This window comes from Coturnix japonica, chromosome 4 (genome assembly GCF_054131305.1).
Source record: "Coturnix japonica strain WE chromosome 4, WE-NBRP24, whole genome shotgun sequence".
Classification (NCBI taxonomy): domain Eukaryota; kingdom Metazoa; phylum Chordata; class Aves; order Galliformes; family Phasianidae; genus Coturnix; species Coturnix japonica.
Genome location: NC_140666.1, coordinates 88,550,828 through 88,572,520, shown reverse-complemented (window position 1 = coordinate 88,572,520; position 21,693 = coordinate 88,550,828). Strand labels below are relative to the sequence as shown.

At 48.3% G+C, this 21,693-nt stretch overlaps 1 protein-coding gene across 8 annotated transcripts in view; it reads right to left on the bottom strand.

The window, feature by feature from the left end:
- Nucleotides 1–931: 931 nt before the first annotated feature.
- Nucleotides 932–21,693, bottom strand: part of PTPRA (protein tyrosine phosphatase receptor type A) — a 78,272-nt gene continuing 57,510 nt past the window's right edge. For 7 of the 8 annotated variants that reach the window (XM_032444355.2, XM_085545886.1, XM_085545883.1 and 4 more), the window contains 21 exons: nucleotides 20,424–20,502; nucleotides 19,668–20,036; nucleotides 17,946–17,963; nucleotides 15,677–15,761; nucleotides 14,712–14,785; nucleotides 13,111–13,247; nucleotides 11,182–11,272; nucleotides 10,771–10,847; nucleotides 9,710–9,746; nucleotides 8,377–8,474; nucleotides 8,107–8,226; nucleotides 6,899–7,065; nucleotides 6,301–6,436; nucleotides 5,975–6,124; nucleotides 5,777–5,870; nucleotides 5,170–5,246; nucleotides 3,222–3,356; nucleotides 2,956–3,081; nucleotides 2,567–2,718; nucleotides 2,272–2,407; nucleotides 932–1,521 (listed from right to left, as the gene is read on the bottom strand). In XM_032444355.2, the coding sequence (XP_032300246.2) occupies nucleotides 1,447–1,521; nucleotides 2,272–2,407; nucleotides 2,567–2,718; nucleotides 2,956–3,081; nucleotides 3,222–3,356; nucleotides 5,170–5,246; nucleotides 5,777–5,870; nucleotides 5,975–6,124; nucleotides 6,301–6,436; nucleotides 6,899–7,065; nucleotides 8,107–8,226; nucleotides 8,377–8,474; nucleotides 9,710–9,746; nucleotides 10,771–10,847; nucleotides 11,182–11,272; nucleotides 13,111–13,247; nucleotides 14,712–14,785; nucleotides 15,677–15,761; nucleotides 17,946–17,963; nucleotides 19,668–20,036; nucleotides 20,424–20,502 (2,433 nt within the window). In that variant the 3' untranslated portion in view covers nucleotides 932–1,446. The remainder of the gene's footprint in view (nucleotides 1,522–2,271; nucleotides 2,408–2,566; nucleotides 2,719–2,955; nucleotides 3,082–3,221; nucleotides 3,357–5,169; nucleotides 5,247–5,776; nucleotides 5,871–5,974; nucleotides 6,125–6,300; nucleotides 6,437–6,898; nucleotides 7,066–8,106; nucleotides 8,227–8,376; nucleotides 8,475–9,709; nucleotides 9,747–10,770; nucleotides 10,848–11,181; nucleotides 11,273–13,110; nucleotides 13,248–14,711; nucleotides 14,786–15,676; nucleotides 15,762–17,945; nucleotides 17,964–19,667; nucleotides 20,037–20,423; nucleotides 20,503–21,693) is intronic. The other variant, XM_085545887.1, reaches the window with a different exon arrangement.

Here is a 21,693-nt window from a genome sequence, read left to right as displayed (position 1 = left end):
GACCTGGCAGCCAGTGCTTGCTGAGGTGCAGCCCACCCCAGAGCTGGAGGATGCTCATGGATTGGGGGGGAGGGAGGATGCAAATCCCTGTGCCTTAGTTCCCCCTCCAGCAGAAGATATTGCTGGCAACCCTTATTTTCCCTTTTCTCCTCCAGTTTTTCCCAATGTGGGGCTGGATGCTGCGTCCCTCTGCCTGGCCATGGCTCTGGGTTTGCAGCAAACAAGCAGAGTGTGGGAAGTGGATTTAGCCTGGATTATCTACAGCTGTCTGCTGTTTGCAAAGCGATGCTTCAGCAGCTCTACACATGGCCAAAGGGCAGAGATGCTCCCCAGGCCCCAAAACAGCACTCCAAGCAGCGAGGAGGGGAAAAAAAACCTCATTAAAATCACATCTGTGCAATTAATCCAATGGCTCTTGATGCCACAAAATCAATTCAAATAAGCTATGGTCACCTTTCTTTTCTTTCTTTTTTTTTCCCCAGCACAGCAGTGATGCCCCTCTGCCCCCAGGACTTTTCTTTGCTCTTAGGGCTCTTCTTGCACCCTGGTTTGCCACAAACTTTGAGTTTCCATGGTTGTTTTTCTTTCTCTGGGAGGGGAACTTTAAAACTCAGTTCTTTTCTACCTTCTGCTCCGACACCCCATATTCATTTTGTGTCCCCATTATTTCCAAGTGACACCAACAGGTGGGAAAGGGACGGGGCACAGGCACCCCCACATCCCACTAACAAAGGGACAGAGCTCCTTCAAGGAGCAAAAATCCTCTCTATAAGCCCCCCCCCTCCTTTATTTTGTTTGAAACCCCACCAGATACTGCCAGGTTCAGCTTTCCAACCCCAACGTGTCGGTCTGACCATGGAAGAGAATGTTTTCTCTCTCATTCTTTAACGAAAATGGGGATGTTTAGACACATACACACACACAGAGTAAGTCGGTTTGGTTTCTTTTCTCCTTATTTTCAAGAGCTGACCGGCAGAAAAATGTGAAACCATTTCCCTGCAGGTTTGGAAAAGCTTGTGCTTGTTTGTGTGGGGTTATTGGTTCAGATGAGAGCCAGAATTATTCATTTCATTTCTTTTTGTAAAAAAAAAAAAAAAAAAAAGAAGAAGAAAAAAAATGATTTACAAACAAAATAACAGCCCGTATCAACTCTCCAGAAGAGAGATGGTGTGACAATATTAATCCAAACATCACGCTATTTAATTCCCCAATAAAACATTGGAAAAAAAAAAGGAGCTGACAGTATCTGCACTAACACTTTGCTACATATAAAATCTCCAGCTAATATGAAGCTTATGGTACCAACCTCTAAAACAGTTAAGATATATACACATAGTTTTTTTTTTTTTCTTGGGATGGGGGGAGGGGGTATATTAACAAACAGAATATTACAAAATATTAAAGAAGGCAACTCTTCTGTCATTTGTTTCAGGTTCGTTGTGTTTTTCACTTGAAGTTGGCGTAGTCTGAGAAGGCGTCGATGTATTCCTGCACCACTTTGTAGCAGAATTCGTACTGTTCCTGCAGAGCAGAAGAGAGCACAGAGTTACCCCAAGGAAAAGCCACCTTTCAGAAATCACTTGGTGCTTCGTGGCCTGCAGTGGGGACTGAGCAATTCTTCTCTCTCGTAGCACTGGGAAAAGCGTGAAGCCCATGGAGAATGTCTTGGGATGGAGGCAGGTGGGCACTGAATTCCCTTCCATCGGCAGCAATCAATGGAGGGCTTGTGGTGTGATGATACCACCTTGGTTTTGCCTTATCTCCCCAAATGGGGCTGGCCAGCCCTACACGGTGCTCCCAACCTCCTGCTCAGTGAATGGCATAGATTCTACTTTCCCTCTCTTATCTGAGGTCCCATTTTGAACACAAACAGACTCTAAAAAACACCTGAGTATCCTTGCCACAAACCCCTCTTGCAAAAACCTCACCTAGTCCTGCCTGCTTCTCCTCTCCCTGCCATGCTCACAGCCAAAGCCCTTATCACAGCCTCTCCAGGATGTTTCCAGGCTCCTGGAGCCCAGAATTCCAAGGACTGTGGATGTCTCCACAGGCTCCTACAGCTCGTGTCAGTGCTCAGAAGGAGACTGATGCAACCAGCCAGGCCAGCTCCCCTCTTCTGAACACACCACAGGAGGACAGGGAGATCCCTCCTGACCCACTTCTATCCCTTACTCTTTCATGGAGAGTGTAAAACTTCGGCTGGGGAAGTTTTCCTCAGCAGCTTAACAGGTCTGAGCCCCCAACTCATTCCTGCTGAGGTCCAGGGCTTACCAGTGTCTGCACCATATGCGGCCTCTGTAGTCTTAAACTCTTCACTGTCTGAAAGACATCGAGAATCCCTTCTGCTTTCACTCTTTCTAGGACAGTGCTCAGCGCGCAGAAGGTTCCTGTTCTTCCTGCTCCGGCACTGGCAAAGAAAAACCAGAAAGTGAAAGAAACCATCCATCATGCCCAAGCTACGCCAAGGTTTGTTAGTGGTTTTGTTATAAGCTGCACAATCAGATAGCAGCACTGAGGTGAAGCAAACCTCAAGTCTCTGCAGCTTGAAGCTGCTCCCCAAGCTCACCTGCAGTGCACAGTGATGGGGTGGTTGCCTGACTGTTGCTGCTGCTTCTGCACGGCTGCAATGATGTTGATCATTCCCTTCCCATCGCTGGGGATCCCAACCTCTGGCCAGCCATGGAAGTGGAACTGTCGGATCTGTCGGCTCTTGTTTTCCTGGCAGAAGAACACAGCCAGAGCTCAGCACTGCCCAGTTCATACCAATGAACCAACTTGCTGAATGCTTCATGAAAACCCATAGGAGGTGTGTGTGCTTGGGGAGAGCGATTTGCTTGGTATATGGCAGAGCAGGACATGGCAATGGGGAGCACGAGGAAAGTGAGATGGCAGGCACAGGAATAAGGCAACCAGAAGACAACCAGAGCTCCCCAAAGGGCAGTGGCAGACCCTTACCCTGGTGTTTGTCACCAGCAGGTCCCGCACTGTGTAGCTCTCGCATTCCTCCTCTTTTTTCAGCTCCACGTTGATGTCTCCATAGGACACAGAGCCGTCAGATGGCCAGTACTGGGCACATTTCTCCTGAGAAAGAATTGCAAAGGGAGACAGGGTGAAAATACACATTTTTCTCGCTGCCTTGAAGATGCACAGCACTGAGAACAGCAATGGAGGGTTTAAGGATGTGCTCTGATTTCCTTTGCTCTGCTACAGCAAATGCTTACCTGGCCTCTCTCCTCCAGCTCTGTTAACATCACTATGGAGCAGGATTTCCACTCCCAGATCATCCTCCAGAAGTCCTCTATCGTGTGCTGCAGTGGCCCTTGGCTGGCAATGTAGGAGTCCTTCTGGCGATAGCCCTGTGATTTCACACATGGCAATGTGAGAATTGGCAGCATGAGGAGGTGGGTGCAGAGGAGAACTGCAGGTACAACGACCACAAACAGCCCAGCACATTCAACGATGGTGCATGTAGATGCATGGAAATAAAGGAACAACTTGTTCTGGGGGGAAACACCCGTGTTTGTGGTACCAGCTGGGGGCTGAGCTTTAGCAGAGGTGTCATAATAATTAAACAGTGTCAACTCTTTGCAAGACACAGAGCTGGAGCAGCACCTTTGTGGAGCTCTCTGATATAATTCAGCATGTAATGCAGTGCAGGCACACTTAATCCTGCTTACAAGTGCCAAAAAAAAAAAGGGCAAACCATCTTAGCAATCCTTCTCTCCCCATGCCTTGCTCCTCCATGCCAGGCAAAGGCTGCTGGTCACTGCTTCCTGTGCCAGCCACTCTGCCTGCCCTCCTTGAGGTCTGTGTGTGAGCTCCTCCCTCCAACTCAATCAAAAAATGGCAAATGCAGAAGATCAGCTCTGCCTCGTGCAGACTGGAGAGTGCAGGCAGCAGCTTGGGTCTGCAAATGTGCTCTTGAATGAGTTGCCAAGTAGAGATGAACTCCAGAGCACCACTGTGTGAACAACCCCAGCCTGAGCAGAGCCACCACCTGGCTTCCCCTGCCCCACCACCTGGCAGCTGGGATGCTGTCATGGTGAGACCTTTGCTTTTAGGGAAATGCAGCTGCAGTAGGATCATATTTGGCAAAGGAAGGCTTGGTTTTCAGTCCTCCTAAGACACGAGCAAAGTCTGAACTCTGTAGCAGAGCCAGGATCATGCCTAAGCTCCAAGTGTTAGGCTTTTTGCTGAGAGTTTTGGGAAGAAGTGAGCAAAACCAGGCTCTGTCCTAAGTCAGGGTGACTCTGCTCCGCAACAAGAACTGCTTCTGTTACAGAGAATGAAAACCCACTATTCCCCCGTGACCTCGCAGCAGACTGTGAATGCAGATGCTTCGTCATTTGGCGTTTGTCATTTAAGCAAAGTTCAGCAGAGGCAGGAAATTGAATCCTCAACAAAATTGCTTACATGACATTTAAGCCTTCTGATCTAGATGCAGAACGAGAAGGCTGCTCACATCTGCGTTTTGTCACAAGCTGACACAGCCAGAGCACAGTCAGAGCACAACGTGGGGAGCCAGCAAGTGAGATCTGGGGGAGCAGAGCATTTGGAAGGCTGTATCTGGGAATATACTGCTTTTACTGGTTCAACACATAGCAGTCATCACACTTTGAAGGAAAAAACACTGCCATTAGGAAATGAAAACAGGAATTGGGTTGGAAAAGAGCAAGTTTCGTTGTTACTTAAGCAGTGTTGTCATCATTGCACAAAGATAAATACTCGTATGAGATGGACCTCTGAAGTCAACAGGATTACTCACGAGCTAAGGATGTGCAATCACCTATCTCCTCCTTGGAGTGAAAAAGCACTTAACCTCTCTGCCTCATTTCCTCTAGCCACCAAGATAGGTGTAATAGGATTGACCTGGTTTTCTCAAGGGTTTTGGGATCCATGTATTGCTCCAGAATTAATCGAGAGGATGTTTTCTGACCAAATGAACAGTGCCATAAAGTAATTATTTCCACAGCTTTGTGCATCCGCTTCTCAAAGCCACCATCAAACCTCAGAGTTGTGGAAGTGGGACCAGGATTTCGAGGCCCTGCTTAGGCTCCAAATCTCCTCTACCCATAGAAGAAGTATTTCAGGACAAAACCTTCCTATATGAAGAAGTGTGAAATAAGTAGTTTCCAGGGAGAGAAGATGGAAAGATTGAAGAAGACTCACATCAATAAAGGAAGCATTAACGTAGTCTGTGTTTTCTTCACCTCTCTTCACTGGAATGATTACTCTGTTGAACTCATCTACAACAGAAGCAAAATGACTGAGTTTTGGGAAACACTTTAAAAACATAATTGTGCATGGCCTTCAGCTGGGAAGTCACCAAGACCAAGTGCTGAGATGAGGGAAGGGGAGCCCAGTGTCCACAGCACTCATTTATGCAATAAAGAGGCTCAGTTCTGCCTTCTGCCATGCCCTGGTTTGGGGTGACCAGGGCAGAAAGGAGGTACTGAGGACCCAAAGAACAGGACCTGATCAGCAGAAATTCCCTTCTTCCAAAGGCAGAAAGCCTTGGAGAGGACCAACCGGCTGAGAACCAAGTCATGGCAGGGGCAGGGCAGAACAAAGCAAGAAAGCTCTAAAGTATTGTTAAATCTGTCCCTTAAAACTCACCTCACCCTGACTCTGCCCCATCCCTGCATGCTTTCCCTGCCAAGGAATGGACCAGGAGGCCTCCAAAGGTCCGTTTCAACCTCAACCATCCCGTGTTCCCCCTCTCACAGATGCCTCTGTCTCCATTCTTCTTTCAACCGGACAGACAAACACAACTTACATGGAATTATCTGAAGCACCCTGTTCTTTTTCATGTTTGCTGGCAAGTTGCCCGTTCTCATCTTGTCGTTCTGTATTTTGATGGAAGTGAGCTTCTGCAGAGGAAGGAAGGAAAGCAGTGACAGCTTGCAGAGCCACTAAAGGAAAAGCAAACCCAGCGTGTGCTGAACAAACCCACCAGCACAAGAACCAGGCTCACCTTGAACTCCTCTTCCAGCCCATTGCTGCTGGTCCCTGGCACTTTGTTGTAGATCTTCTGGAGGTGGATTTCTAACGAGGTCACCTCCAGCTCTGTATCACCGTAGAGATAGTGCTCCAGCAGTGCTTGGTATATGAACACATACTGCATCTGAAAGGGTCAAAGGGAGAAGCTGCGCTCAGGGTAACCTCACCTCACTTGACACAGTGTTCCTTCCAAAATGAAGGATGCCACTCAATTTGCCCATAGGGCTGCTGCAGGTGGCTTTGCTGCAGGCTGGGAACACACAAAAGAAAACCACAGGGAGCATGCAGCAGCACACTTACATCTGTCTGTACCATCTGGCAGCGCTGAGCCCGGATCCGGCTCACAAAGCCATAAACATCCACCTTCCTCTCAGCATGCATCATGTCCAGCATGGCGTCAATGACGATAAAAGTGCCCGTGCGTCCCACCCCAGCGCTGGAATGGAAGAAGGGCAAATGATCAGTGTACAACTCCACAGCAAGCTCATTCCAGCTATAGAACCACGGAATGGCTTGTGTTGGAAGGGATTATAGAATCATAGAATGGCCTGGGTTGAAAAGGACCACAATGATCATCTAGTTTCTAGCCCCTGCTATGTGTGGGGTTGCCAGTCACTAGACCAGGCTGCCCAGAGCCACATCCAGCATCCAGGGATCTTAAAGCACTTCCATTTCCATCCTCTGCTGTGGACTGTTTGCCTCCCATCAGCTCAGGCTGCCCAGGGCCCCATCCAGCCTGTCTCCCTTGGAGAGTTGCTTTGGGCATCAGACTCCAACAATGCAGTCCTTTCTGCACACCATCACTGAGCACTGGAGCAGGGGATGCTTCCCTGCTCCATCCAGAGGTGCTTTCCAGGCAAGCCAGGAGGGGCAGAGCATATCTGTGGCTGTGGCTCACCTGCAGTGCACTACTATTGCTCCTGCATACTGCGGGTTACACGTCTTCACCTTCTTTAAGAACTTCAGCATCCCAATGGGGGTGAAGGGCACCCCAAAGTCGGGCCAGCTGGTGAAGTGGAACTGCGTCACCAGGCGCTGAGGCTTCTTGTTCGTGACGTCGCCTACCTGCAGGGGAAATGTGTGTTCAGATCAATCACAAACAATTCTGATTTCCTTTCTTTTCTCAAAAGAGAGGGCAGAGAGGGAGCTACAGCCCCAAGGCTGTACTGGAAGGTTTAGGAAGGGCATCTGGAAGCTTAAAGGGCATAGATCCAGTCTGCAGGGCTGTGTGAGGCTCTAAAAGCATGACATTTTAATTGCTCATTGTCATAACCTGCATCCTATGGGTGGCCTTGAAGCTGCTAAATAGTAGAGCAAAACATCACCCAGGTGAGAGATGCCACCTGGACAGCTCCAGCCTGGCAGAATCTGTGGCATTTCATTGCCAATGAGCCCAGCTCAAAAAGAAGGCACGGCTCCTTTCAGTAATAATGATGATGATGATGATGCAGTAACCTTGTATCAAAGGCTGGGAATGAACCAGGCACAAAGTGAGGTCCAAGAGAGCCTGATCTGGCTATAGGCAGCCTTTCATCAAGGCACTCAGTCTCCCTTGCATCAGTTCTTTGTTGCCTGCCTCTAAGAACATCAGGAAAACAAACAGAGTGACTAATCCTGAGCTTGGAGGATGTGACAGTGTAGCGACAGATGGGAAAATAATCAAAACCCAACGCATAAAGCACTGGATTTTGTCTCAGCTCATGAGATGAAACTGACTTATTTTGCAGGCACTGAGCGGCTATGGGTGAGAATCACAGCATGGCTTGGGTTGGAAGGGACCTTAAGGATCATCTAGTTCCAGCCCTCCTGCTGTGGTAACAACAAGCACTGGACGATTATAGGACTGCATTTTAACTGGCATCAACCAGCTTCCTTCCTTCCAATGCAATGATGCTGACAGACACGGAGAACGGGGTCCCACGTGTTGGAGGTGAGTACATTCTTGATAGCTCTCGTTAAGAACAGGGATACTGAGGTCACTGAAGTGAAACCTTAAAGAGTGGCAGAGCAGCCACGGGCAGGGAGGGACAGGGCAGAGCAGCAGATATAATAATAACAGGGATGCTGAGGTCACTGAAGTGAAGGGACAAGGCAGAGCAGCAGCACCTGCTGGATGCAGAACTTGCGCACGGTGTAGTCCACCAGCACCGTCACATCTTCCACCGAAACACGGATGTTCCCGTATGTCCAGCAGCCCTGATCCGGCCAGTACTGAGCACATTTACACTGCAGGGACAGAGAAGGGAGATGGGTAAGCTTCAACACTCAGCAAACCTGAGAACAGAGCGTGGTGAGAGCTGAGACACCGTGTGGCTCCGCACAACCTCTGTGCTCAGTGGTGCCTGCGGGACACCCATGGCACCCACCGGTGCCTACCTCTTTCCTCTCCTTCAGGTTGGTCACCATGACAATCGTTGCTGTGTTTTGCTCCCAAATCATTCTCCAAAAGTCATTCACCGTTTCTTCTTTTGGTCCTAAGGGAAATGGATGCATCACGGTTAGGAAGGGGCATCAACTCCGCAAGCAGTGGGACTAAAACTCATTGCAGTGTATGGAGTGTAGCACACTTATTGCCGATAGATGTCAGCACAGGATGCTCCTTGGGTGTCTGGGAACCCAGAGAACAATTATATCACACAACAGCAGGGTTTTTTTGTTGTTGTTGTTGTTGTTTTTTTAAAGGACTGGATACTTTTTTTATGATCAGGAATTCCATTTTTAGCCCAAGAAGGGGAAACCAGACAAACAGAGCATGGAAACGACTTGCCCAAGGTCACACTGGGAAACTGTGGCTGTCACAAATAGCATGCACAAGTCCTGCCCCCGAGCCTTGTGCTTTAACCACAGGATCCTATTTCAATATGGCACAGGAATAGCTCTCACTGCCTGCCAGACAAGGAGCTGACTCACCCCGACATCCCCTGCCAAGCCCCAGGCTAAGGGTGAGCCAGGAAGAAAACGGAGCCAAAGCTTCACCCCAGCCTGGTACCGCTGATGAGCTGCAGCCTTCCTTCTCCAGTCAGAGCTGGGAGAACAGGGTGGCTGCACCGAGGCACGTGAGCTGAGATCTCTGTGGCAGTGGCTGGCAACAGGCAGGTGCAGTAAATCCAACTCACAAATAAAAGCTGGGATTAGAGAAGCTCCCATGCCTGGGCATCTCAGTTTCAGCAGGGAAAGCTGCACGCACAATGGTGATGCTCTGCCTGGGGGCAGCTGAGCTTGGGAAGGCTCTGACTCTTGTAGCTAACAGTCCTGCCACCCCTGTGAAGATGATTACAGCTGAGTCTCTCTCCAAGGACACAAGCCCAGATTCTTAAAAGCGAAGGGTTAAGAAGGAGCATAATGAAATTGGATCAGTGTGGTGCTTGCTCTGACATAAATGATTTCTCAGCTTTATTAAGGAAATTTAATTAAGCAGCCAGCTAGCTGCATTTTGAGAGATCACAGCCACCTGCAACTGTAGCTTGGGGGGAGGATGAGGGTCTGGGGCCGGGAAGATGGAAGAATCCCTTTGACACCATCCAGCAATGGGGATTCCAAAATCTGGGCTTCTTGTCCTTCCCCAACACATCCAGTAGGAACAAATCATTCTTGGAATGACTTGCTCAGAGTCTATCACACAGCACCGTATTGGGGTTATCTGCGGTTTCATAGAGCAGAAGGACCCAAATCCAATAGGGCAGAGCTACTAAAATAACTGAGCATTTACCTTGTGCAGCAATGAACTTGTTTTTCTCTTGGTACCCCTATGGAGAAAAAGGAAGACAAATGAAAGGCCAGTCTTTTTTCTAAGGGTCATGAAGTGTTGCACTGCCTACACTCATGTAATTTGTCATCTGCTGCTCCAAAACATGGATGAGGCGGCAGCTCAGTGCCTTTCTGCTGGGATCGTGTGAAAATCAGCATTAATCTTTAAGAGTTCAGGCTGTTGAACCCACAGTGGGTTATACAGATTGTTTCCTAATGGCTTATATATTTAGTGCTGAAGAAAGTGAAAAAAAAACACCCTTTGGGGTCTTGCTTTTCTTCATGTTCCTCCATCTCTCTCAAAGTCAACTTCTTCATATCACCCTTCTTGCTCTAACACTGATGTGGGCTACGTCAGCAGCTCTCCTCTGTGCCTTGTGGACAGAGCACATCACCCAAGAAACAGGACACTAAATTACTACAATGCATTTTGCATTCAGATGAATGCTATAAAGTTAACATTAGACAAAAGGGAAAAGTTGGGCTACATTCTCTCCCTCTCAGAAATCAATCGGTTCATTAACAAAAGCAATTGGCAAATGCACAAATCCTGCTGCCTCCAAGGAGCAGAGTAGGGCAGAATTATTTTGAAGGGCATTTAAACTGTGTTGCTTCATTTTTTTTTCCCATGTCCTTCACATGTCCAGCCCTGCAAGCTGGGAAGTACCGGTGATTAATCAGCCACAGGACTCATCAGCCATTAATCAGAAATCCTCTGTTCCTCCCGGAATGGTTCCAAACCCTTTCCCAAACAGCTGAGGTTTGGCTTTGCAGCACCCTGAGGAGTCTGAGAGCTTTTCATGGTCGTAGAAGTGGCAAAAAAGAGAAGTGTGAAGAGATGGGACTAAGCATGGTGGGGCTACGGCAAGAATTTATTAGTCCCAGCCCTCTGCCTTGTACTTCAGTTGCTGGACTGTGTCCTTTTGGCTTCTTCCAGACTAAAGTTACACCCCATAAAGGCCACACACACAGCCAAGCCTCGCTTTTAGGGGAGGCAGTCACTCAAACAGGACAGGCACTTACATTAATGAAGGAGGCGTTAATGTAGTCAGAGTCGGGAACCCCTTCAACAGGAGTCAGGTGAACCCTGGAATGATCATCTGGAGAAAGATGACAGTTCTGCATTAAAACCAAAGCCCCACAGAGCTGAGCTGAGTTTCTGGAGCGGAGCCCAGGCTTAGAGGGTTCCCAGCATACACAAGTGACTTTATGCCCTGAAATCCTTCCATGCTCAAAGCCAGGGAGATGATGGACCTTCCTTGCACAGGGAAGTTCTGCATTTCCCATCTGCTTCATTTTCCACATCGTCCTGGCAGCTCACAGCTGCAGGGATTACCTAGTGTGCACCTAAGGCTAATGCAGACACTGCAGCCCCTCTGGATGAGCCCACCCTGGCAGTGCCCTCCCTCAGCCCCCAGCCCCACTAATACCTACAGGGCAAAATATTCACATAGCGGTTTTTCTCCTTGTTCTCCTCCTTGGAAGCAGCTTCACACGTGGCCTGAATGGGACACGCTGGGAGAGCCTGTAATGGCAAAAAAGAAAAAGAAGGGGGTTTTATGTGATATTTTCATGCATAAGGATGAGTCCCCCTGACCCACTTCCCTCACCATCACTCCTGTGCTGCTCCATGTCCCGACCCAGCTCAGTGTGATCATCTAAACAGCCCAGGCTGTACCAGAGAGCAGATCCCTTCTCAGATGCAATATCCCAAGCCTCTGGACCCACAAACACGAGGTGGCAGCAAAGCCTCCAACACAAAACCCAGCAGTACAGGGTTTTGAAAGCTTACAGGGAGGCTCCTGCTGACATTTCCTCCATTACCAGCAATACTAACTGTGTAACCCAACCAAAACCCCCCTGCTCCAAAACTCCACTGCCCAGCACCTGCAGGGCTGGGATGGAGCTGCATCATCCTTCCCCCAGCACCCCCAGCAGGGATCTGTTGTCCTTCCAGCAGCATTGGGGACCTCCAACTGGGGGTGCTGGAATCACTTGCAATGTGACCCTGTAATAGCCAGGAGGATGGCATGGGTTGCTTCCTCCAGCTGGCACGACAACATGCAACCCAGGATCCAGGATTTATAACCCAAGTGATCACTTCCCCTGTTATTCAGCACTCGGATTTGGTTTCATGGGCTCACAGCCTCCTCTGACACGCAGGGTATCAGGTTGTGTGACAGCTGGGGGAAGTCGACTGTGTTTTCTTTTTTAATCTTGTCACAGTCCTGCTATCAGCTTATCACACCTTGCACCTAAGGTTTGGTGTATTTGCAGACAGCACCTGCAGTGCAATCAGACCAGCAGTAGATTTTATTTCATCAATTAGGCCAATGGGGAATCCAGTTAGCCCAGCTCCTAGGTAATATGCTGTGACACTCCAGCCAGTAGTTAGCTTTGTCCCCTGCCTCATCACTTCTATTTCTGCACTGGCAAAATGAAACCATGCCAGGTTCAGCATCACAAGAAGTCAAAGAGCTCAGCAGCATCAGGAAGAAGTTTCAGACCTCTCAGAAGAGATGATGCAGTGCTGTGGGGTAATGACAGTATCTGAATTACTGCCGAAACTCGTCAGTGCTGAAGGCCAGCTGTTGCCCTCTAAGTGGTCATCATTCAGTTTCAAAGTTAACAGCTCATTCACATAAGTAGAGCTGTTTATACGCCAGGACACAGCTTTACCAGCAATTTATGTTGGCAGTGTTTGTGTCATAGCCCTGAGGAGGAGGAGGAGAAGGAGGAGGAGGGAAGGCTCTACCTGGGAGGAAACCAGCAGGCAGGGAAACTCTATCAGAGTTCCTCCATCCCAAGGCCTTCTGGACACAGAAGAATGTAACCCCATGATGCTGCTTGCTAGCAAAGCTGAGAGCAGCTGGGTGGGACGCAGGCAACAAGAGATTCTAGAGACCAGTTACGAGGGCGAAAACCTCTTTGTGTTCTTTGCAATAAATATGTACAAATCTCCAAGTGGCTTTGCCTTTGATGTACCAGCTGTTTTGTCTCCGCTGTTCTACAAAATGAGACCAGAATTCTTCTGCTGTGTGTCATAAGCTTTACACTGATAGCAGCCTGCTCGAGCTGTGTGATTTAAGGAAAAGAACACCGAGCTTTTCAATTCCATCTCCATCATTCTCTTCATCTCATCAGCCATGAAATCGCTCCATGGCTGCAGATAATCACTGCCCACCCTGCAATAAACACCCATTGCTCTGCAGAGTAACCGAGGAACCTCTGTATCGGTCTGAAAGATGAACACCACTCTGTACCAGCTTGGTTGTGTCCACTGGAATGAAATGGAATAAACAACCTCCTTACTCCCACCCATCCCTTGTGTTGCAGGAGAGGAGGAGAAACAAAGATACTCACGTTGAACTCTTCTCGGAAGAGCTTGTTGTCATCTGCCATGCGGCGGTTGATCTCCTCCTCCAGCTTGTCGACGGGCAGAGGTGGGTATTTCCTGTTGGTGCTGGGGGACCTGGCGAGCAGCGGCATGCTCTGGGGCTCTGCAATGACACACAGGGGTCAGAGTTGTGCCTATATGTTCCTCTGTGCATCCAGCACCCACCCTCACAGAGCTCCCACACTGTGGGCACACCGTGTCTGGGGACACTTGGCTGTCCCTGCTCCTCTTTTAGGGCTGTGCATGAAAATTTGGGGGGTGCTGTGATAACCTGGAACTCTATTAGCAGCCTGGAGTTGAGCATTGCTCTGTCATAGAGCCAGGATGCTGAAATGAGGATCAAGTCAGCAGTTCTGGGGGATGAACACCAGAGTCTGTAGCAACAGAACACGGGGCAATGGCTTTAAACTACAAGAAGGGGGATGTAGCTGAGATCTTAGGATGGAGGTGAGGCTCTAGTTTTGCTGCCTAGAGGAGCTGTGGGTGCTTCACCCCTGGAGATGCTCAGGGCCAGGCTGGATGGAGCTTTGGGCACCTGGTCAGTGGAAGGTGTCCCCTCTTGGCAGGGGGTTGGAACCATATGGGCTTTAAGGTCCCCTTCCAACCCAAACCATTTAATAATGAAAACTCTGAATTCCCTCATTAACTTGGGAGTCTGGCACAATGACCACGCCATAGCTCCCAGGTGGATGCAGTAAAGGTAGCTGCTGTGTTTGGTTTCTGCTGAGCGATGCCAGTGAAGCCAAGAAAGGCCACAGGAGGGGTTAGATCAACACAACCGAGGGTTTATGAAGTTAACACCTTAGCTTACAGCAATATAAAACTTGGGTAGGGAAGGTTTTAGCTGCCAGCATGAGAAAACATGGCTGATTTTCAATTAGTGCTCCCTTGTACGTGTGTGATTAGTATGGAAGAAGCTGTGAAAAAGGATCTGAACTGAGTCTGACATAGAGAATGGTACAACAGCCTGAGCTGGAAAGGATCCATAAGGATCACTGAGGCCACCTCCGAGACACTGAGGTTCCTCTTCAGCTCTTACAGAACACAAGCACATTACAGCACGCTGGCACAAGACTTTTTAACTGCACTTGTAATTTTTGTCTATCTTTCAAGGTTTTCATAAGGAAAAAACAATGCGTTCCCAGCTTTATCTCCACTGTGTTAATTTGGTGCCTGCAGTCAACGTGAAGAACTTCACATGAGTTTTATTCAGCTGTTATCCTAATTTAAAAGGGGAATTGGGTGATGTCCCTGCTCTGAGATCAGCGGTCAGCCCAGGGGCTCTTCTACAGAGCTCTGTTTTCTGATGATTTCGCATGATTTTGTATGATTGCAAATGGAAGGGGTGAGGGGTGGGGGGGGGGAAGCAACTAAAATTATCCTATATTAATGGATTAATAATCCATTCTGAAGAATGCTTGACGTGCAAGCACATGGCATGGTTTGCAAGGGACGTGGTTTAGTAAACGTGGTGGTGATGGGTTGATGGTTGGACCCGAGGATATTTGCTAACCTTAATGATTCTATGGTGATTCATTTGCACCTCTGTCCCCGTGTCATGCCTTACCTGCATCATCTGTCCGGCCGTTGGGCAGGCGGAAGGAGTTGGAGTGACTCCCTGCTTGCTTGTATTTCTTGAACCTAAAGAAGAAAAGGGCACTGAGAAAGTCAGGAGTTGGCCATCGAGATGCCAGGTTACCTTCTGGAATAGCAAACCCTCCTAAGGTTCAGTGCTGTAAGACGGGCCCTGAGCCAAGAGACGAAGGCAATGTTTCCACCACAGCTAAGGAAATTGCTGTTGGGTTTTTTTTTTTCCCCTTTTAATTATTTAATCATCAAAACATTGAGTAAATTAAAATGTTTACTGCAGGTGAATAAACACTCTCTTCCAGCTGAGCAGACGTGCGCTCAGGAGCTGGGTTCATTGAGGGCATCGCTTGGAGCAGCCCAGATGTTTGGGTTTTTAACGTGTTGTCTTAGAAAGGTTCTGTTGTGCTGCAGTTCCAGCTGCTACATCACCCTGTGTGTCCAACCAGCTGCAGCACCCAATGCCCTGCATGGCTCTGCTCGGACGAGCCTGCTTCCACAATGCACTGCTTTGGTACCCAAGGCTGCCCATGGGCACTGGGTCATGTTTAACATCGCAATGGGAATGAAGGAATAATGCAGAGGATCTTATGGCTGGAGTGTTCTGTGCAGCTTCACCAGGTCCCTCAATCCATCAGCCTAAGCTGTGGAACAACACTTTGCTTGCTCCTATCTGCACAGGCAGGACTTTGGTTAATCCATCCTTCTCAGTGTCACTCTCACTAACTGAACAGAGAAGGAATAGATTTATACTGAAACGAATAAGCAACAGTTATGAAATAACCCCAAGTATAATTTTCATTATCCTCACAGATTTCTTTTTATAACGTTCCCTGTGTCAGGCTTGAATAGCTTAGGAAACAGAACAAAAAGCTCATAATGGAAAGCACCCGGTCCTTCAGCTAAACATCCAGTCAAATATGTCAGCATGAAAGCCCTTCTTACCTTAACATGTACAGCACAATAATAATAAATACTATGACTAGGAGGGAGGACAGGGCCACCATCACGGCGATAATTGGAGTCTCATCTGCAACAAAGAAAGAAGGGTGTTGGTAACTGCTACCAACGTCTATCCAAAACCACCCAGTGCCGTCACTTGGCCATTCTTCTACAGATCCAGCTTTTAAAATAACCCACTTGTTCCATAGGGTTGCATTGTCTGGTTGGACTGGATGACCTCAGTGGGCTTTTCCAACCTTAATGATTCTATGGTTTGGTGAAGACAGATATGTGACCTAAGGGAGCACGCTGAGATTAGATTAAAAGCTGTCAACAGCAGTTATAATACCCCGATCTTTGCTAAGAGCTGTCTGCTGGAAAGATCCCATTAAGACAGCCATGGTTTTTCTGCCAGCTCCATGCCCAGCAAGAAGGCAGCATTTCCACACTGCATCCTGACTCTGACTGTGTTCAGCCCATGGCTGAGGTTTGCTGGAGGCTCAAGGTTACTGCTGCCCATCCATCTGCTGCATCACTACGCAGTGTCTGAGCAAAGCCACGGCCTTGGGCTCCTGCTTGGGCTTTGCTCCCACTGCACACACTGCACCCAGACAGAAGGTGGTTGGAGACAACCCTTCGTGAGCGCTCTCTGCACCTTGAGGCCAGCAAGCATTCCCTGCTTTAGCTTGCTTTGTTGTCTGCTTTCAGATACTTCTCAAGGGCATTCAGCAGCACACGATTTCTTGCAAACACATTTGGATTGGCCGGATGAAGTGTTCCCATGCTTACAGCCAGCTATCTGTTACCTGCCCCCGGGCTCAGAGCAGCAGTGCTTGGAGCAAGCACATCACCCAGATGCAGCTGGAAGACAAGTCACACTAACAGACAGGAAAATGGCCCTAAAGGGCATATTTCCAGATGAAATATGATGGGGTATTTTCATTTTCCATCATCTCGCACGCCCTGCAATCAGGAGCTCTAGAAAAGTGACTCTAAACAAAAGATCTGACGTATGCACAGTGATGCGAAGGCAGCGACTTACTGATGCAAACAATAAAAAAACCACCTCTCCCAGTCTTTGTTCTTTCCATCTGCATCACCCCCAAACCCAGCAGTGAAAAAGAAATTCAACTGAACACATTTCTGTTTCTGGCACAGCTGCCCAAGGAGGTGGTGGAGTCACCATCCTGGAGGTATGAACTGTGGAGATGTGGCATTGAGCGACATGATTATGGGTGGGGATGGGTTGGGGCTGGAGTTGATCTTAGAAGTCTTTTCCAACCTTAATGATTCTATGATTTGTCAAGAGCCCACAGGATCATATTCATTACAAAGCCTCCACTTGGTTTCTTGGTGGGTCTCCTTCCCAGTAGAACTTGGGAGGTAGAAAAAGAAGCCACAATAGACACTGCAGTTTGGGTTAAGTCACTGAGCTTGGCAGGAGCTGTCTCCATTTTCATTTGCAATTCATTTACAGATGTCCTATAAGGCCAAGATCCTATGAGCTCCTACAAGGCTAAAAAGGGACAGGGACGGACTTGCAGACAGCACATTTGTTCGGTGGTGTCATGAAAGACAACGACAAAGCACCAATTTCCACCTGACTCCAGGAAAAAGCAGAGTGAGTTGGACTGCCATGTAGTGAACAAAGCTGAAACGCCATGAGGACAACGATGACAACACACAGAAAGCAAACAGGCTGCCCTGCTGTTGGTCTGTTGGCTCCTATGCTGCTAAAGCAATGAGCAATTGCAAATATTCTGTTAGCAACGCTGGTTCTCAGAACTCAGTCATTGAATCAGAGATGGAAAAATGAGTGTAAGTGCTATTATATTACCAGAAATGGATTTCTGCTACTTCTTGCCAATGAAATTAATGAGAATGACAAGTATTCACATTGTTTGCAGAACGGGTCCTGATCAAACAGGGTAAGTCACGGTCAATAAAGACAATTCAGAAGCAAAAAAGGAGAAGGACGTTTCTTGAGCATCCAGCCCTGCAGAAGGCAGCACTGATACATCCAGTGAGTGCAGCAGGGACTCCTTGGATCTCATATAGGATATATACAAATCGGTGCTGAATTGTTTGTTTTTGAAAAGCAGGAGCCCAACTCTTATTACCATATCAATATGCCTCTTCTAAAGAGCTTGATACGCTTTGTAAAAGCCGTTTTGAAAGCGTGTGATAAGGAAAGCTGTCTAATAGCAGAATGCTTCTGGAAATGCCTTTACTTAGGGCTTGAATAAAGAGTAATGAAATACAAATCTCTTACCTCTTCTGTCAGAGTTACCTGCAGAAAAAGAAAACAGAGGTCTCTTAGCAACCAGGAAATACACATCTTCCTAAGTGAGGATCAAAGACTGAAATAGCAACAAATGTAGTAACTGTCAGCGTCTCCTTGCAGATCGCTTTATTAAAATATCAGCTCCCGAAGCCATGATATGGAGATGAGTTTCAGCTTTCACTCAGTCACAGGGAAAAAGGAATGGAAGGCATGTTTGCAGCTTTACTGATTAGAAAGAGAAATCTGAAAATGAATGGCTTGACTTGTGGGTCCGTGAGCTGCTGGGAGAAACATTTCCTATTTTTCTCCTTTTCCATCCACTGAGAAGCAATTAAAGCTTTGATGACTGCTTTCCAAATTTCCCATTAAGATGAATGGAAAAGGCAGCCCTAAAACTCATTTTGCGCCTTGACAAATTACTTGAAATAAAGCAAGAATCAGCTTGGGCATTTGTTTTAGGGACTGACAGCAAGAGAGAAGCCTTCCTGCTGCCACGGCCAACTCCTCACAGCACACAAGGAGTAACCAAGTCAGAAAATGTCTTGAGGGCTTGGGGCTGAGAAGCAAATTGGATGAGTTCAGCAGTGTTCTATGGGCCGTGAATGTCCTTCAGCCTCGATCTCAACGCCAGCAGCGAAGACAAAGAATGCCCAAAGGAAAAGGGTGCACTCAGCTCACAGATGTGAAGGGGAGCTGAGATCACCCCAAACTCAACAAGCCCAGCGGTCACCTCTCTGATGTGCCAGGAGGGTCACAGCAGGGTGACCATATGGACAACTGCTCATTCGAATCACTGACAGATTAAAGCAGCCCAAGGTAAGGGATAAAAACTGCTAACATAAGCGTTGTTGGATCTGCTGGGAAATGCAACATTCCAGTGCATGTAACAGTCTGAGCAATGCCACCTCTCCAGGAGTTAGATCTCACCTTTGGTTGGTCACCTCTAGTCTAAGCCTTAAATCTGTCATGACAGGGACTGCTTTCTTGTCTCTGTGCTGGTGCAGTGTAAGAAGTATGACTTGAGCCCACGGCTGGTGCCAAAGTGCAAATAACTGCTCTGCGGAACAGCACTCTGAAGCTCTGTAGCTGATCAGCATCCCAAAGCCATTCATTACTATTGCAAACCTGTTGAAGACCAACTTTTCAGCCTGCACCTGAAGCCTGGGTGCTAGCTCTGTATTGTGGTTCCAAGAAACCACAAAAGGCAGTGAAATTAGTCTGTGACAGAAGCGGAACGAGATTGTACAATCTGGTACACCCAACATCTTGGCACGAAGCTGCTGCTTTCATAGATTCATAGAATCACAGAATGGTGTGGGTTGGGAGGGGCCCTACAGCCCATCCAGTTCCAGCCCATGGCAAGTGCAGGGACAGCTCCCCTCCAGCTCCAGCTGCCCAGGGCCCCATCAAACCCAGCCTGAGCACCTCCAGGGATGGGGCTCACACAGCTCTATGGGTACCAGTGCAAGGCCTTACTGCTCTCTAAGTAAAGAATTCCATCTGAGCACAAGAAAAAACAAAGTGGGCACAAACTGCCCAGAGAGGTGGTGGGCTCTTCTCTGAAGATACTCAAAACCTGCCTGGATGCCTCCCTGAGCAACCTGCTGTGAGGAACCTGTTTTGGGGGATAGGTTGGACTGTGGCAACACCAGAGGTCCCTCCAACCCCCCCAGTTCTGTGATTCTGTGACTCTATGAGCATGACACCTACCATTGTGGGATGCAGAAGAGGTCTCTTGCGTTGTCACCGTCGCGCTGACGTTCCTCTCGGTCGTCTCTGCTTCCGTGCTGGGCAGTGCAGTGTGCGGGGCAGGCGGTGTCACGTTGGGTGGCAGTGAGATGGCCACAGGGGCAGAGGTGGGCATAGATATACCTGGAGTGGAGGCATTGAGGCTGGCAGTGGAGGCATTGGGGGAGATGCTGGTGGCTGTGGTTGTAGGCAGCTCCGATACTGGGGTAGAAGTGGTCATCGGAGAGCTAACGTTGAGGCTGCTCACTCTCGGCGTCGTCCCACCATCAGGAGTTGCTGTAGGAGCTTTGGTGGGGATCCTGGTGGAGGGGGGCACTGTCGTGGGTGGCTCTGTGAGGATAAGGAGCACAAAGGAGCATCCGTAAGTTACTTTTCTGGAGGATTTATACGCTATAGATTTATACTGTAACTACAAGCAGAGAAACAACCAACACATCCCAAGTCTAGGAGAGAGAGCACTTTGCACAGTGATGTCAGGCTTATAAAAGCAGCTCACGTACTACGATGTAGGGAAGGAATAAGGGTTAGTGCCCCTGTAAGAGAGGATCAACGTCTGCCATGGGAAGAACATGCAGGTCCCATCTATGAGCACCTACAGTTTGCCACCCTTGTAGCACAGCTAACAGAAGGGGTGAGTCACAAGAACAAGAGCATTTCCTCCTTCCACCCTCAAGATGATTTAGGGGCAGAATAGAGGAGACAGTAAGCAAGGTTTACCTGTTGTGACATTGTTAGCACCTACGCTGATCAAGCCACTTCCAAGCAAAAGGACAAAGAAACACAGATCCATGTTGACCTGAGAAAAAGCAAAAAAGAAAACACCACTTATTTGAAGTGTTACCCCAAACTAATTCAGCTGTGTAGAGCTGGAAAGGACGAGTGAACACGTGGATGGAGTCACTGTATGCACGTGGATGGAAGGATTTATCTGTGTGTTCACACATCCCCACCTGGAAAAGGAAATTAATAGGGAGCTCATGTAACAGTGCACACACCAGTGTGCTATGATGAAACCTAAATGCAATACACAGCAAGGAGCTGGGATCCTAAAGGCACAAAAGAGGGGAGGTTGGCTCACCTCACCCCATCACCCATCTCCAGGACACCCACATCCCATTTTTCACATTGGACTTAAGCAGATGGTGGATGCTTAGAGGTTATTCTACATTTGGGGAAGCCTAATTCAAAGCCCCAAACACCCATCCTGCAGAGAATAACCCAAAGCAATCTGCGAGTGCTGCCTGTGCTGCATTGTGCCGTGCTTTTCTTCCCAGGAAGCGTCCTGAAAAATTAAATTACAGGATGATGACATCAGTAAAATTGTTTTTTCTTCCCAGAACAATCCCTGATCTTGCTCCCCCAGCCCTTCTAAATGCATGCTCAAAGTTATTACGGCATTTATTGGCTGTTTCTTCCTTCCAAAAAGCTCCTATAAAATGGGTATGGTTATCTTCTCTGAAACAGGTACGGGTCCAGAGGCAATCGAAAGTGTGATGTCAGATAGCACCATCCAGCTCCAAGCTTGCAAGCCCCCAGAACAGCCCTAACCAGGCAGGTCTTTATTCCTGCAATCCCTCCTTCCTCTTTCATTCACCCCTCATCGGTTGTTCTAGTTGTATTGATTCAAATATGCTTCAGTTGAGACCCATCCCAAATTCTGGGCAAGGGGACAAGGCTGATGTCATGAAAGATGCAGCCCCACCAGCAGCATCCTCCCACCAGCACCACCCGCCTACATTCTTTGCTTCCCTCCTAACGAAGACCTGGCAGAAATGGAAGCAATCAGCGATCAGAAGGTCAGACAAACCCTGAAGCAGAAGGAAACTGAGCGCCAGGGATACGAGATTGCCTTCAGCTTGTATTGAAACAACTGCATTGTGGATCTTCCTCACACTGAACGGGTTTCCCAGTGTTGCAAAGGGAGCTGGTGTCTCCTCCATGCTAAATTCCAGTCATGCTACACCTGGGAGGCTGCAATGCCAGCAAG